The sequence below is a fragment of the Bubalus kerabau genome, chromosome 15 (assembly GCF_029407905.1).
Source record: "Bubalus kerabau isolate K-KA32 ecotype Philippines breed swamp buffalo chromosome 15, PCC_UOA_SB_1v2, whole genome shotgun sequence".
NCBI classification, from domain to species: domain Eukaryota; kingdom Metazoa; phylum Chordata; class Mammalia; order Artiodactyla; family Bovidae; genus Bubalus; species Bubalus kerabau.
In genome coordinates, this window is record NC_073638.1 from 1,554,392 (window position 1) to 1,568,585 (window position 14,194).

Sequence of the window (14,194 nt, forward strand, 5' to 3'; positions counted from 1 at the left end):
GTAAAATAGATAACTAATGAGAACATACTATGTAGCACAGGGAACTCTACTTACTGCACTGCAGTGACCTGAATGGGAAGAAAATCCCAAAGTGAGGGAATATATGTATGTATATGTATGGCTGATTCATTTTGCTCTACAGTAGAACCTAGCACTGGAGAAGGCGATGGCACCCCACTCCAGTACTCTTGCCTGGAAAATCCCATGGATGGAGGAGCCTGGTAGGCTGCAGTCCATGGGGTCACGAAGAGTCGGACATGACTGAGCGCTTCACTTTCACGCATTGGAAAAGGAAATGGCAACCCACTCCAGTGTTCTTGCCTGGAGAATCCCAGGGATGGGGGAGCCTGGTGGGCTGCCGTCTATGAGGTCACACAGAGTCGGACACGACTGAAGTGACTTAGCAGCAGAACCTAGCACAGCATTGTAATTATACTCCAATAAAAAATAATTTCAAAAATAAAAATCAATAGCCACTTAAAAAAGATTAAATGTGTTAATATACCTAAACACTTCGATCAGTGCCTGACATGTATGAAGCATTTCACAGATGTTTGCTTGTATTATCATAGTTCTTAGCATATATTAACACATATCTACTACTATCCTCTACTCCTCAAAATTATGGCAACATTGAAATATTTTAATTCAACTATCAGCTATGTTTCCATAAAAGGATAAAAGGATCTTGGAAAAGCCTCACTGCTTTCTAGGGTTGCCTCAGTTAATATTATTCATGTTCTGTCCAAATTGAATAGCAAATATTTATTTAGTACTTGATCCTTGCCAAGTACTAAATGATAGGCCCTGGGAAATATCAGTAACCAAGTTAATCAGGAATCTGCTTTTATGAAGCTTAACTTATAGTAATGGAATTCATATTCCTGTCTTTTTACTAACAAAAATTTTAAGTTATCTTAGAACATGGGCCAGCAATCTTGGTTAGCAAACCAAATCCAGCCTACCTGTTGCCCACAGATGTGAGCTAAGAATGGTCTTCACCTTTTGAAATGGGTACATTTAAATCGTTAAGTACCTACATAATATCCCCAATATTGTCTCCTGGCCCACAAAGCCTAAAATATTTACTACCTAACCCTTTAAGAAAAAGGTGGCCGGCTCCTGTCACGAAAGCAGCGTTTGTGAATTCCTAGCCAACGATTTATTACCACGCTTTGGAATGTTATTACAGCAAAAGAACTGAAGGTCTTGTCTGGACAAACTGTTTGAAACAAGAGGTCTTATGTCAGAAGGAAACAGAAAAACCCACAGGTTCTCAGGCACAAAGGTAAAGGAGGATATGACGAGCAAACTCGAAGAGCAACACAGCTTCAGAGACAGCAGATCAAGGAACTTATCAACCGATCCAACTGGGACCCTCCTACCTCTCTGTATTTGACCTAAGCTGGAACTGGTCATTGACTGGTTTCCATCTGTGACAGGAAGACAGAGCATCAAGAGCATAAAGCCGAAGCCCACCATGGCAGACAAGGCATTGTGGATACGGGGGCTGGGGAAAGTGGAAAGTTAAGAAAGAAGCATGCACTGAGACCTGACTCTGCCTGCTGCTGTCTCCCCAGACAAATAACCAATAGTGCCCAGACATCTACACCAGACGCTGGCTCATGTGATCATAGCAGGGGCCCCTAATTCTATACCAGAGGACCCCACAGACTGACAGATCCAGTCTATAAGAGGTCCCCTATCCTTAGAAATCAGTGCTGGAAGCAAAGAATGGCTATATTGCTTTGACTGCTAGGCCAAATAAATAAACGGCTTTTGTCCTTAATGACCAAAAAAAAAAAAGTTTAATTTGATGAGCTTTAAGGCAGAGAGGGTGTATTAAATTGTGTGCAGGAGCTCTAAGTCTTCTTCATTTTTGCACAGATATAATTTGGAGCCACAGGTCAGAATTCCTGTCTAGAAATGTTCGCCCAATTATGTCAGTTGTAGCACTGTCACAAGCATAAGATAACACGTTAAATTGGCCTTGGCACATAAAAGGTGCCCCCGAAATGTCAGTTCCCCTCACTGCGAGGTTTAACAGGATCCCTTCCATCTCTCCTCTTTCCCCTGGCCTGATGGGACCAGGTCTTCTCTTGCTTGTGGCTTTAAGATGAGGGTGGGTACCACCAGCTCTATCAAATCTGGAAGGGTCCTCTTATTCCCAGTACAACAAGGTAGAGTTAGTCACTCAGTTGTGTCCGATTCTTTGCGACCCCATGGACTGTAGCCTGCCAAGCTCCTTTGTCCATGGACTTCTCTGGGCAAGAATACTGGAGTGGGTTGCCATTTCCTTTTCCAAGTGATCTTCCAGACACAGGATTCGAACCCAGGTCCCCCACATTGCAGGCAGATTCTTTACTGTCTGAACCACCATGGAAGCCCACAACAAGGTAGAGTTTGCTGCAATTTTTCCAAAGAAAAGTGGGTGGACCACCATTGCCTATCCAGCAGAAGGGAGTTTTACAGCTGAAAGTTCTTTCCTTTTTCAAGTTAACCACCAGAATATTAGTGCTTTCACTGCCTACCATTCTTCCCATTATTCTCATTTGATTTCCCTAGCCTGTTCCTCTTTATAGAGGTGTTACTTTGTGCCAAGTACTGAGAGACTTAACTTAGGCAGGTTGATAGGGAATCCAAGGCCCCTTTAAGGAGGTGAACATTCTTTCTTTTTCACATTCTTTTGCCTTAGCCATGTAGGCCTTGTAAGCCCTATCTCTTGCTCAAGGCCATGTATTTTTTAAGCTCAAGATGTATGCTGTGGGAAAAGAGGTCTAACAAAACTTTCACAGCTTTGACGCATTCTTTTCATCTACTCTCAACAGCCAGTTGAAAAGTATATAATGCTTTTATATAAATATATTTAATGCTTAAATATATTTAATGCTCTGCTTAAACTAGCGAGGCAGATACTTTTCTACCCCTTCCTGTGCCTTTTGCTAGAACACTTTTCTATCACTTTCACTTTAATAACATCTCTGCTACACAAAGCTCTGAGTGACTGAGACTGTGTCTTTGGTCCCAGAGTTAAATCTTCTCCTTGGGAGACCACAAATCCGGCACCGTTCACCATAAGCTATCAGTGCTGTACTTAGCACTTCACTAACATTAACTTACTTCTAAGCCTCATAATAACCCTTGGAGATGAATATTCTTGTCTTCATTTTACATATGAGGACACTGAGGCACAGAAGAAACTTGTACAAGGCCCTTACTCAGTAAGTGGTAGAGCTTAATGCTTCCAATTATGACTGAAATAAATACACCAACCATGTTATTACTAAATAATTTCCACCAAACAACCTAAATCGTGTTGTCATTAGGAACACAAATCTGCCAAGGCTGATTTCAGATTTCTTGCCAAAATGTTAGTCTCTAAATCGTCTCTTGTCATTTAAATGACTCTTATTACATGCACAGAGGTCTGAGAGTTTAATCCATTATGTTAAGAAGCAACAGCAGAGGATGAACCTAGAGATTATCATAACAAGCAAAGTAAGTCTGAATGAGGAAGACAAATACCATATGATATCACTTATATGTGGAATCTAAAATACAACACAAATGAACTTATTTACAAAACAAAAATAAGAGTTACAGACACAGAGAACAGACTTGTGCTAGTCAAGGGGGAGAAGGGTGCAAATGGGATAGACTGGGAATCTGGAATTAACAGATGCAAACTATTATATATAGAATGGACAAACAACATGGTCTTACTGTATAGCACAGGCAACAATATTCAATATCCTGGGATAAACCATAATGGGAAAGAATGTGAAAAAGAATGTATATATATATGTATAACTACTCTGCTGTATAGCAGAAAATAACACAACTCTGTAAATCAACTAATACTTCAATAAAATTAAATAAAAGAAGCAATGGCAGAGGTGAGTCCTGGAGCAGAATGCCTGGTCCGTGACTGGCTGGTGACCTCAGGTAAGTTATTTAAACTACCAGGCTTCACTTTCTTCAAAGACAAAAGGGAGGAAAACAGAGTTATAAATACATTTACCTCCTGGAGTGACTGTAAGCAGCAAACAAGCTAATTCATATGCGAAGGCTTAGAATGGTGCCTGACATACAGGAAGTGCTAAAAGCTGAAACTGAATATAAACAAAATACAAAGCTATTTTCTGTTAATTGGAGAGAACACAGTACTCTAACAAGAAAATCACTGGGTAATAAAGGCAAAAGGAAATGAATGACAAGTTATTCAAACTGTCACTGAAAATACTTGTAATAATGATGCACTGACTCTATGAACTAGCCCCTGGTCTATTTTTCACTTCTGTATATACATGACTGCTTCCCAGGTGGCTCAGTGGTGAAGAATCTGCCTGCAATGCAGGAGATGATGGTTTGATCCCTGGGTCAGGAAGATCCCCTGGAGGATGGCATGGCAACCCCACTCCAGTATTCTTGTCTGGAGAGTTCCATGGACAGAGGAGCTTAGTCCATGGGGTTACAAAGAGTCAGACATGACTTAGTGACTAAGCAACAACAAATACATGACTAGTTGAAAATGAATCTGTTAGATTTCCATGACTTAGAAAAATGTATAAGGAGAATTCTGGATAATTTTTAATTTTTTCAAATGTTTCTTCTTGCAGGAAGTGACTACACCTACCTTTGATCAGTTTTGAAAGTAGTCAGAAAAATGTCTTCTTCGGTATCTGACTCATCCACCTCAATCACCTAAGAGGGAGAAAAAGCAAATAGTCTTTGTGGGGATGGAAAATTTGAAAAAAATGCATTAAATAGTCTAAAAATACATTTTTTATAAAAATTTACAAAGAAGGAGGCAGAAACCATGTTAGCAGCACCCATAAAACCTAAAGCTCTGCCTGACCTCCTCCCTAAGACCTCTTCATTTTATGTATGGTTTTCTGTATAATATGTGTGAGTTCACTTCTATCCTGTACCATGGCAGCCTGGGTACCTACAGGAACATGTACCTAGACTGGTGAATGACTCACATAGGGTCACATGCAGACAGTGCCCGGTGATTGATTCTCTTGGGTTTGAAATGAAAGACCGTCATTGTTTCATCTCTAATTAAAAATGAGGTATATAAGACTGTGTGGGAAGTACTGAATATCTGTTTTTCTGTTACATTTATCCCTGTTAAATACCACTTGTTGCCTTTAAGCCTCAGTAAAGATATAACTGATTGATATTGATTCTTGATTCTATAATCCAAAATACTACCTATTCTATATTTCTGTTATCTTGACACTTAATACACACATTTGCTATGTCTTCATCTAACTGATAAAGTCAAAGACAAAACAGTGAAAAAAATAGCACTTGAGATCCACTCCCTCAACAGGTTAACATTGAACTATTAGTCAAAAACCATTAAATGAAGCTGTCTAATCAGCTATGAATCCAGACAATATTTTTGTCCATGAAACTATCATTAGATTGTCTTATGTACCTTGAAGGAATCTAACACCTTCAGCATTCCTCTAAACCACCACCACCACTGCTGCTGCTGCTAAGTTGCTTCAGTCATGTCCGACTCTGTGCGACCCCATAGACGGCAGCCCACCAGGCTCCCCTGTCCCTAGGATTCTCCAGGCAAGAATACTGGAGTGGGTTGCCATTTCCTTCTCCAATGCATGAAAGTGAAAAGTGAAAGTGAAGTCACTCAGTCGTGTCTGACTCCTAGCTACGCCATGGACTGCAGCCTACCAGGCTGCTCCGTCCATGGGATTTTCCAGGCAAGAGTACTGGAGTGGGGTGCCATTGCCTTCTCCATTATGTATCCCCAATTAAAAAAATAAAAGAAAAAGTTAGTTTGCCATGACTTAACTCTTTTTGAACTCATATTCTTCCATTATAAAAGACAAATCTAGAAGGGAAGCTTCCTTGTGGACATGATGAAAGTTTTGTTTGTTTTCATATATGAAGCAATAGAGGGCAACAGCTGACGGAATAATGAAATGGAGGTCAGGATAAAAGGACCAGTACACTCAGAGATAGTTGTATAATAGGAAGAAGAGGTGGAAAAAAAATAAAAAGATGAAATTGAGAGAGATAAAAGAGCAATAGTAGGAGCAGGACAGAGAAGCTTTCTGGAAGAGGAGGTCAGCCGCATCACGAGCTCGCAGAGATCAGGAAGGGATGAATTTAACGTTGCTAGGGTGGTATGATACAGAGCAGCGACTCTCAGATAGGTGTGATTTTTAACCCCTACTACCATTCCAGAAACGTTTGGCATGTCTGGAGGCATTTTTGATTATTATATCTCGGGGCGGGGGCGGGGGGAACCACAGCCACTCCGGAGGCAGAAGCCAGGTGAGACACATGGGTTTTGAAAACAAGGGAAGAGGAGACTCAAGCCAATTTTGGACTCTCCTTGGAATCCAAAGAACAGCAGAAGTTTCATTTTAAATCTAGAGTCACACAGAGGTCCATAAACTCAGACCTTGTAATCTGTCTTGAGTCTAGTTTCAGCCATTAAGACACAGCCAGAGTATGTAAGTAACAAAAGGGCACCAACAAGAAACAAGACCTCTCTGTGCACTGAATGCCCATCTTCTGTAACAGTTTTCCACGCATGGACCCTTCTGGTTCAACATTATTATTCTTAAAACTATTACTGGGGACACATATTTATGGATGTACAAATCAAGGTGATTCACTCTCTTTTTTTTTTTAAGAGAGAAAACAAAATAAAAACTCCTAGAAGCCCTCAGCCTTTATAATCAGTAAAGTTCTCAACAGTTTTAACATTTTACATTTTTTTTCTTTTATTTACTCTGTAAAGCAAAGAATTGACAATCATAATGTACAAAATATAAAGTAGCCCACAACTATAAAACTTTTTTTCCTTACCTCGGTATAATTTTTAGTAGCAACATTTCGGGAGGGCTGCTGTCTTGTAGATTTAAAGGCTACAATGAAAAAGATGATACATCCATTATGTTTTTCTTAAAACAGTTTAGAAAAATCTGCATGCTTCTTTAGCTGATTACTTCCTAAGTTTTATCTGTAAAAGCTCATGATGACTAATTATAAAACCACTTATATTTCTTAAAATCTGAAGGGAGATGGAATTGTATGTCTAATTGTCAGTCTCAAATGATTTTTCTGATTTACTCAAATAAAGTAATAAGCAGTGTTCATAAAGACATCTATAGTAAAAAGTATTTTACAGCAAAATACCTGGATAAAATCTGATCACCAAATAGACTGAATTCCAAATAAGTGAAAGTAACCTCCTTAGGTCTTCTCTTATAGTTGGCAAGCTCTTTCCTCGTGGCTCTACTGTGTTAGGAGCCACTTGTTCCAGCAAGAGCTTCCTTACTCTCCTCTACTGTGTCAAAAATATTCAGTATCTAAGTAATTGTCCAGAGGGAATTCTAGAAAACAGTGTATCCTTTGTTTCACAATAATTTTCCTATAAATCCTTACATTTCCACCTTTGTAAACCTGGTTAGAATCATGAAGTTTATTCTTCCCAAGACTATGATATTATGATTTTACAATAAGAAACATAATTTGGTCTTCATCCACATTTCTGGCAGAGAGCCCCTAGCCAGTCAGTGTTAAGTCACTCAGTTGTGTCTGACTCTTTCCAACCTCATGGACTGTAGCCTGCCAGGTTCCTCTGTCCATGGAATTCTCCAGGCAAGATTACTGGAGTGGGTTGCCATTCCCTTCTCCAGGGGATTTTCCCAACCCAGGAATCGAACCTGGGTCTCCTGCACTGCAGGTGGATTCTTTACTATCTGAGCAACCAAGAAGCCCAGGGAGCCGCTAAAACGCTGATTTCCTGAAATGATGAGAGCCATCAAGGTGCTTTTTACTATGTTAACAAGGCAACTTTGGGACCACAAGTGAGGGAGGTTGGGTACCAGGGAACCAACTAGGAAGAGAACGTTGGAACTTTCAGTCCCCAACCTGATTTCTGGGGAGGGTAGAGAAGCTGGAGGTTGAATCAATCACCAACAGCCAATAATCTCATCAATCACGCCTATGTAATGGGGCCTAGATAAAAAACCCAAAAGGAGAGGGTTCAGAGAGCTTCCAGGGAATGAATCAGGATATTTCCACATGCCACTATGCCTAGACCCCAAACTTGATACAGACAGAAACTCCTTTGTTCTGGTCCTTGCCCTAAGTATCTCTTCAACTGGCTATTGATTCATATCTTTAATATCTTTGGTAATAAGCCAGTAATCCAGTAAGTAAACTAGTTTCCTGTGTTCTGTGAGTCACTCTAGCAAGTAAATTGAATCAAGGAAGGAGTCATGGGAACCTCTGATTTATGGCCAATTGGTCAGAAGTATGGGAACAACCATATTCCAGCATGTGACTGGCATCTGAAGAGAAGCAGGCGGTCTTGTGGAGCTGGGTCTCTCCCCTGTGGAATCTGATGCTGTCTCTGGGTAGTCAGTGTCAGAACTGAGTTGACTTGTAGGACACTCAGCAGGTGTCTGAGAACGGAATGGTGGTATGGGGAACCACCCCCCAACCCCACACACACTGGAATTAAGAGCAGAATATTAAAAACCTAGAATAAAATGTAAACAGCCCATCAGAGGTTTAAGTTTCTCCTAAGCCTTACCAGTTCCCTAACATAAAAAAAAAGGTCTCCCCCAAGATAACCCCAAAGCCAAACAACAGGGCAAGAGGAGATAAAAAGACAGAGGATTTAAAGAAGTCAAATGCTCAAACAACCCCACAAAGTCCAAAAATCTCCTAGTAAGAAAACTCAGGAATCTTCCCACCTAGGCCTAAGATACCATTTACTCTCTTTTTCACCCCCAATCTTGGCATGTCTAGCTAAGAGGGGAGAGGAAAGACAGAAGCAGAGTTCTTACCCACCTACTCTATTACTGGCCTCACATCCTACTGTACTCAAAGGCTGGACAGGGCAACTGAATGAAAGAGCCAGTGACTGTGACTCTTCCAAAAAAATATTTCTGCTCAATTATTATTCACTAATGGACTCCTCAAAATCTCAGCTCCTTGAAGAAGAAACAAGAGCCTTCCTTTCTTTCTATCCCCAATAAATGTTTGTGTGATAAATTAACATTATCAGAAAATTAAGCACTGGGTTCTATTAGGAAGGCAATGCATACTGTACTGGGGGCTAAAAGCTCTGGTTTTAAGAGTTAGACCTAGGTGGACTCTCTAGCTGGGTGACTATGACCAAGTTCCTTGGCTTCTTCAAGTCTCAGTTTCTCCACCTATAAAACAGCATTAATAATACTTCATGCTGAAAATTGTTGAAAGAATAAAAAGTAGTTAATGTAAATTGTTTTGGCAAGTGACTATAGGAGCAGGTATTCAAATGATGTCGCTAGTAACAGAGACTACTACTATCATCATTGTAGACGGAGTAGCACCAATGGTAGCTATGGTAAATTAAATGCAAAGACAGAGGCTCTTTTATTTACTTAGTCACTATCCTTTGCAGACAAACTTCTATGGAAAAATGTTGCTGCTGGCTATAAATGTAATATCTAATACATTTCCCAATAAAACTCCAATGCAGTAACAAACCTCTACACTCCATGTAGTTTGTTATAATAGAATTGAACCTTTATCTCTTCATTCCTCCATTTAGAATACAAACACAGAAGCTATAGTTTTAAAGCTGCTTTTGTCCCAAAGTTACAGCTACTATAGCTAGTACTCCATGGTTATTCTGTCACAGACTGTATTAAAAAGTCAGTTTTATTTTTCAAAAAAAGGCCCAATGTTGGATGTAACCAGTTAAATGTAAAACCACTGAGCCAAATCAACTGTATAAAAGACAAATTTAGACTAATTTATGGAAGATCCATTTTCATAAGTTTATTGTAAACACTGCCACTAATACTATTAATAACAACAGCAATCACTGATTGGATTCTTATCAAGTGCTATGCTCAGTAATGGATATGCATAGTTCATTTAACACTTTTAATTACTCTGGGAAGTTAGTACTACTCCCCAGTAGGAGGACAGAGTGAACAGGTTATATTTATTTAATTGAAATCTTAGAAGAATAAGAACAGAATAGAGGTAGTATCTGAAGGGATAACAACAAAGGATTACTAGAAGTGATAAAACACATCAATTCACAGTTTCATGAAGCTGAATAAATTCTAAGCAGGACAAAAAAAGAATTGAAATCTAGATTCATCATAGTGAAAGTGGGGAACACCAAAGACAGCTAGATGGAGGAAAAATGGACTACTTAAAAAAAAAAAAGCAACAAGCTAAACTAACAGCTGATTTCTTAACAAGAACAGTGGAAACTTGAAGACTCAGTTTGAGTGATTAATTCTGTCCAATGGTGTTAGGGAAAGCTTCACATAAAACAATAAAGCCTGGACTTTTCTGATGGTACAGTAGTTAAGAATCTGCCTGCCAATGCAGGGGATGCAGGTTTCATCCCTGGTCTGGTAAGATCCCACATGCCATGGAGCAACTAAACTCATGCACCACAACTACTGAGCCTACAGGCCCTAGAGCCTGTGCTCTGCAACAAGAAAAGCCACCTCAAGAAGTCTGCTCACTGCAACTGAAAAAGCCAGTGCATGGCAATGAAGCCCCAGTGCAGCCAAAAGTAAAAAATTAATTAAAATAAACAAGCAAACAAACAAAAAACTGAACAAAGCCATGATGAAAAAACTCAGTTTGGGCTCAGGTAAAGGCAGGTAATTTACAATGTCCATGCCTCTGTGTTGCACATTAACCGAACTGTAGTGGCTTAACAAGGTGTTCATATTTTATTCTTGTTCCTTTCCTAACTCCCTCTTTTTTTCAATAATAGCTCTCTCTTTTTTAACATTAACATTTCACAAAAGCCTACTATGTGCCAGCCTTTGCGGGGTGGGGGGGTACCCTATCATCTGGCTTGCAGGATCTTACTTCCCCAACCATGGATTGAACCTGGGCCCTCAGGAGAGTCCTAATCAGTGGACCACCAGTGAATTCCCAGGTTTTTTGCTTTTAATCTTCAGAATAATAGAATTTGGCAAGATTAGTCCCAATTTACATGTGAACAGACTAGGAGACTGAGTGACTCATCTAAAGTCACAGAACTTTTCATATGTTGAACTCAGCCCAGATTCTTTACAGTGCTTTTTTTTTTTCACTTCCTTTCCCCGTCTCTGCTTTTATTTTAGACCTGCTAAGAATGTCTCAGTATCCTTCTAGATGCCATTTTCTAAATGGCAACAGAGACAACATACTTATGAAGTCAAATGGATTTCAGTTGGCTCTATGCAAATATTGAATAATTCTTGAATAAAAACATAGCAGCAGAACTTCTGATAAGAAGATTCTTTGAGAATCATTTAATAGATCTGATGTCTTTGTCTGTTCTCCAAAGGCATCTGTCATCCAAAAAATACCGAAAAACTTCCTCTGATGGAGTCACAGGTCATTTCCTTCTGAGGTGGCTTACTCCATGTTTGGGTTGATTGACAGGCTCTTCTGTATAATGCAAAGACTACTGAGAACCAATTAGCTCAATCAACCAATTAGCTCAATCTCTAATTTTATCTCGCTCTGGAAACTAGTATAGTGCTTAACTACTTGTCCTGAAGGCCAGAGAATGTGGGGGATCAATTCAAGCTCCAGAATTTACCAGCTGTGAGACCTTAGATAAACTGCCTATCTTTTCAAAGCCTTGGTTCTCTTTTCTGTAAAACAGAGAAAATATAAGTACTGACTCTACTGAGCAGATGCTAAAGAGTCTGCCTGCAAAGCAGGAGACCCGGGTTTGATCACTAGGTCTGGAAGATCCCCTGGAGAAATGGCTACCCACTCCAGTATTCTTGCCTGGGAAATCCCATGGACAGAAGAATCTGGTGAGCTACAGGCCATGGGGTAGCAAAGAGTCAGACATGACTGAGCGACTAACACTTTCACTTTCCACTGAGCTGTTGACAGGCATCCAGTAATTGTCTCATAAATATTAGTAATTATAGTTGCAGACAATTAGCAATTGTCTCATAAATTAGTACTATCAGTGGTTTTATCAACCTAAGGCAAAATATTTAGCTCAGTTCCCTCGTCTATAAAAGAGGGAGTACGTGAAATTGTTCTTAAGTCTTCCAGGTCTCTTTTATCATATAATAAACTTAAATCTGTGTGTGATTAGCTTTTCCCATCTGTCCTCACTGGGGAGCAGTTCTTAACCTAGAGCCCATGGATGGGCTTCTAGGGGATCCCTGAACCCTTTGAAATGGAATATAATTGCATGAGTACTTATTTAAAGACAGGATATGTAGCTTGCAGAATCTATAACTTAAAACAGATTTAAAACCACTGTCTTTAGGACTGTGCAAATCATATCTATTCGATCTTTGACATGATTGAACTTCGTTAATGTAAAGATTTCAATTTTTCCCAGGTTAGCTATCCTAAGTTCCTTCTAAGAGATTTTTTTATATTATATGGTTTCTCTTCTGAATGATCATATAAAGCTGATATCCTTCTTGAAATATGGTTCCAAAGATGAGCACAGTATTCTTGACATGATACATCCAATCAGCACAGAGAGAGAACGTCCTTGCTGTAGAGAAGCACTACTTCTATAAATACTGCTTTTGGCACTCAGAGGTTAACAGGCAGGAAGGCTAGGGGTCTCCAAACAGAGGAAACAGGATGCAAGTGTCAGACGATTTTCTCTCTCTTAAGCGGCAGGAGGAAACAAACTACAAGTATCAGCATTTTTTCCTTCTCTATACAAAATTAAAAGGTTTCTTTTAAAATTCTATGTTGCCATGATGACACCTGGTTCCACCTGAACTTAACTTTTCTCAAACCTTGAGCTAACCAATGTGTTTTTCTTACAGAAATGCTTTTCTTTTAAGCTATGTTAATGAACAATGTCTTTCTTCAAGTCAGTTCCCTTAAGAGACTCAGAACTGATAAGGGCTCAAGGAACCAGTATGTTTTACTCATACAATTGTTCTCCTAATCTATGTTAATGAAACTATATATTTGCTTGGAAACCTGCCTTTCTTCAAGATTCATGTCAATGGCTTTATGGCCCAGGATGACTCACCTTGTGCCAATGTTATGTCAAAATGCATGTTGTGGATGAGGGGCCTGGTGCCGGTCTGAGTTTTGAGATATTTCCTTCCTCCAATTAGCAGCCTGCTAGTAGCTATATAACATCCAGCTAAAAGCTAGCAGGGAGGCACTCTTTCCTTCCACTTCTGATGTCTATGTCCATAAGCCTTCTCTATCTCTTTTATATTTTAATAAAACTTTATCACACAAAATCTCACTGATTGAGCCTCGTCACTGGCCCCAGATTGAATTCCTCTCCTCCAAAGAGCAAGAATCCTGGTGTCTCTTATGGCTCAGCAACAGCCCTTCAGGCACCATCAGATTGAGACAGTTGAATCAACCTTTGCACAACCTTAGTGACCTAAGTCTTTCTTACTTGGTTTCCTGCTAATATCACATACTTCTCAGAACTCTCTCTGTGCAGCCATCCTCTTAGACATATATACAGCATGTATTTACCCTTTACAAATTTCATCTTGTAAGATTTAATCCAACTCTTCAATCTGTCAAAAATTAATCTCTAATAAGATAATACAATACATATGGATATACTCTCAATTCAAAGGAGAAAAAAAATCACGTATTTTAACATATATTTTCACAAATCTGACTTATAATTTCTGCTGATCTCATAAACTATAATATTAAAAAGTTTATTAAATTTCTATACTAATTATCTAAACAGTTTATAAAAAATAGGTTCCCTTAGTTTGAGGCTAGCTTTCAGACACAACACATATACAAAATCAATGCATAGAATTGACTGTAATTTCCCTTGAATGCAGCTCACATGGCTATATTAACAGTAGAGATGGACAAAAGCAGCATTAGAAAAGCAAGTTAACAGTATGTTAAGAAGCAGTTCCTTGTCTCTTAATCACTGTTGATACACTGACCAACTGCCTTTTCTATGTCTCAGTGATCCCTCTATTAAAGGGAAATCATTAGATCTGTCTAATATCAGATATTATAAAAAATACATTTAGAGCTCTTCAATAGCCCCCCTGAATGGCAAAGGTCTTTTAAATTAATATAATTTATCCTGTGATTCCAATAACTCTTTTGACTCCCCAGTGATGACAACACAAACCAGTAAGACTTATTCATGGGGTTTCCTGGGTCTTTTTGCATTGGAATTTATAAATAACTGAAAGATGAT

General features: G+C 39.2%; 1 protein-coding gene across 6 annotated transcripts in view; it reads right to left on the reverse strand.

Annotated features, from left to right (window-relative positions):
• Positions 1-14,194, reverse strand: part of MRE11 (MRE11 homolog, double strand break repair nuclease) — a 76,553-nt gene that overhangs the window by 6,753 nt on the left and 55,606 nt on the right. For all 6 annotated transcript variants that reach the window (XM_055547436.1, XM_055547439.1, XM_055547434.1 and 3 more), the window contains 2 exons: positions 6,850-6,908; positions 4,637-4,704 (listed from right to left, as the gene is read on the reverse strand). In XM_055547436.1, coding sequence (XP_055403411.1) covers positions 4,637-4,704; positions 6,850-6,908 — 127 coding nt within the window. The remainder of the gene's footprint in view (positions 1-4,636; positions 4,705-6,849; positions 6,909-14,194) is intronic.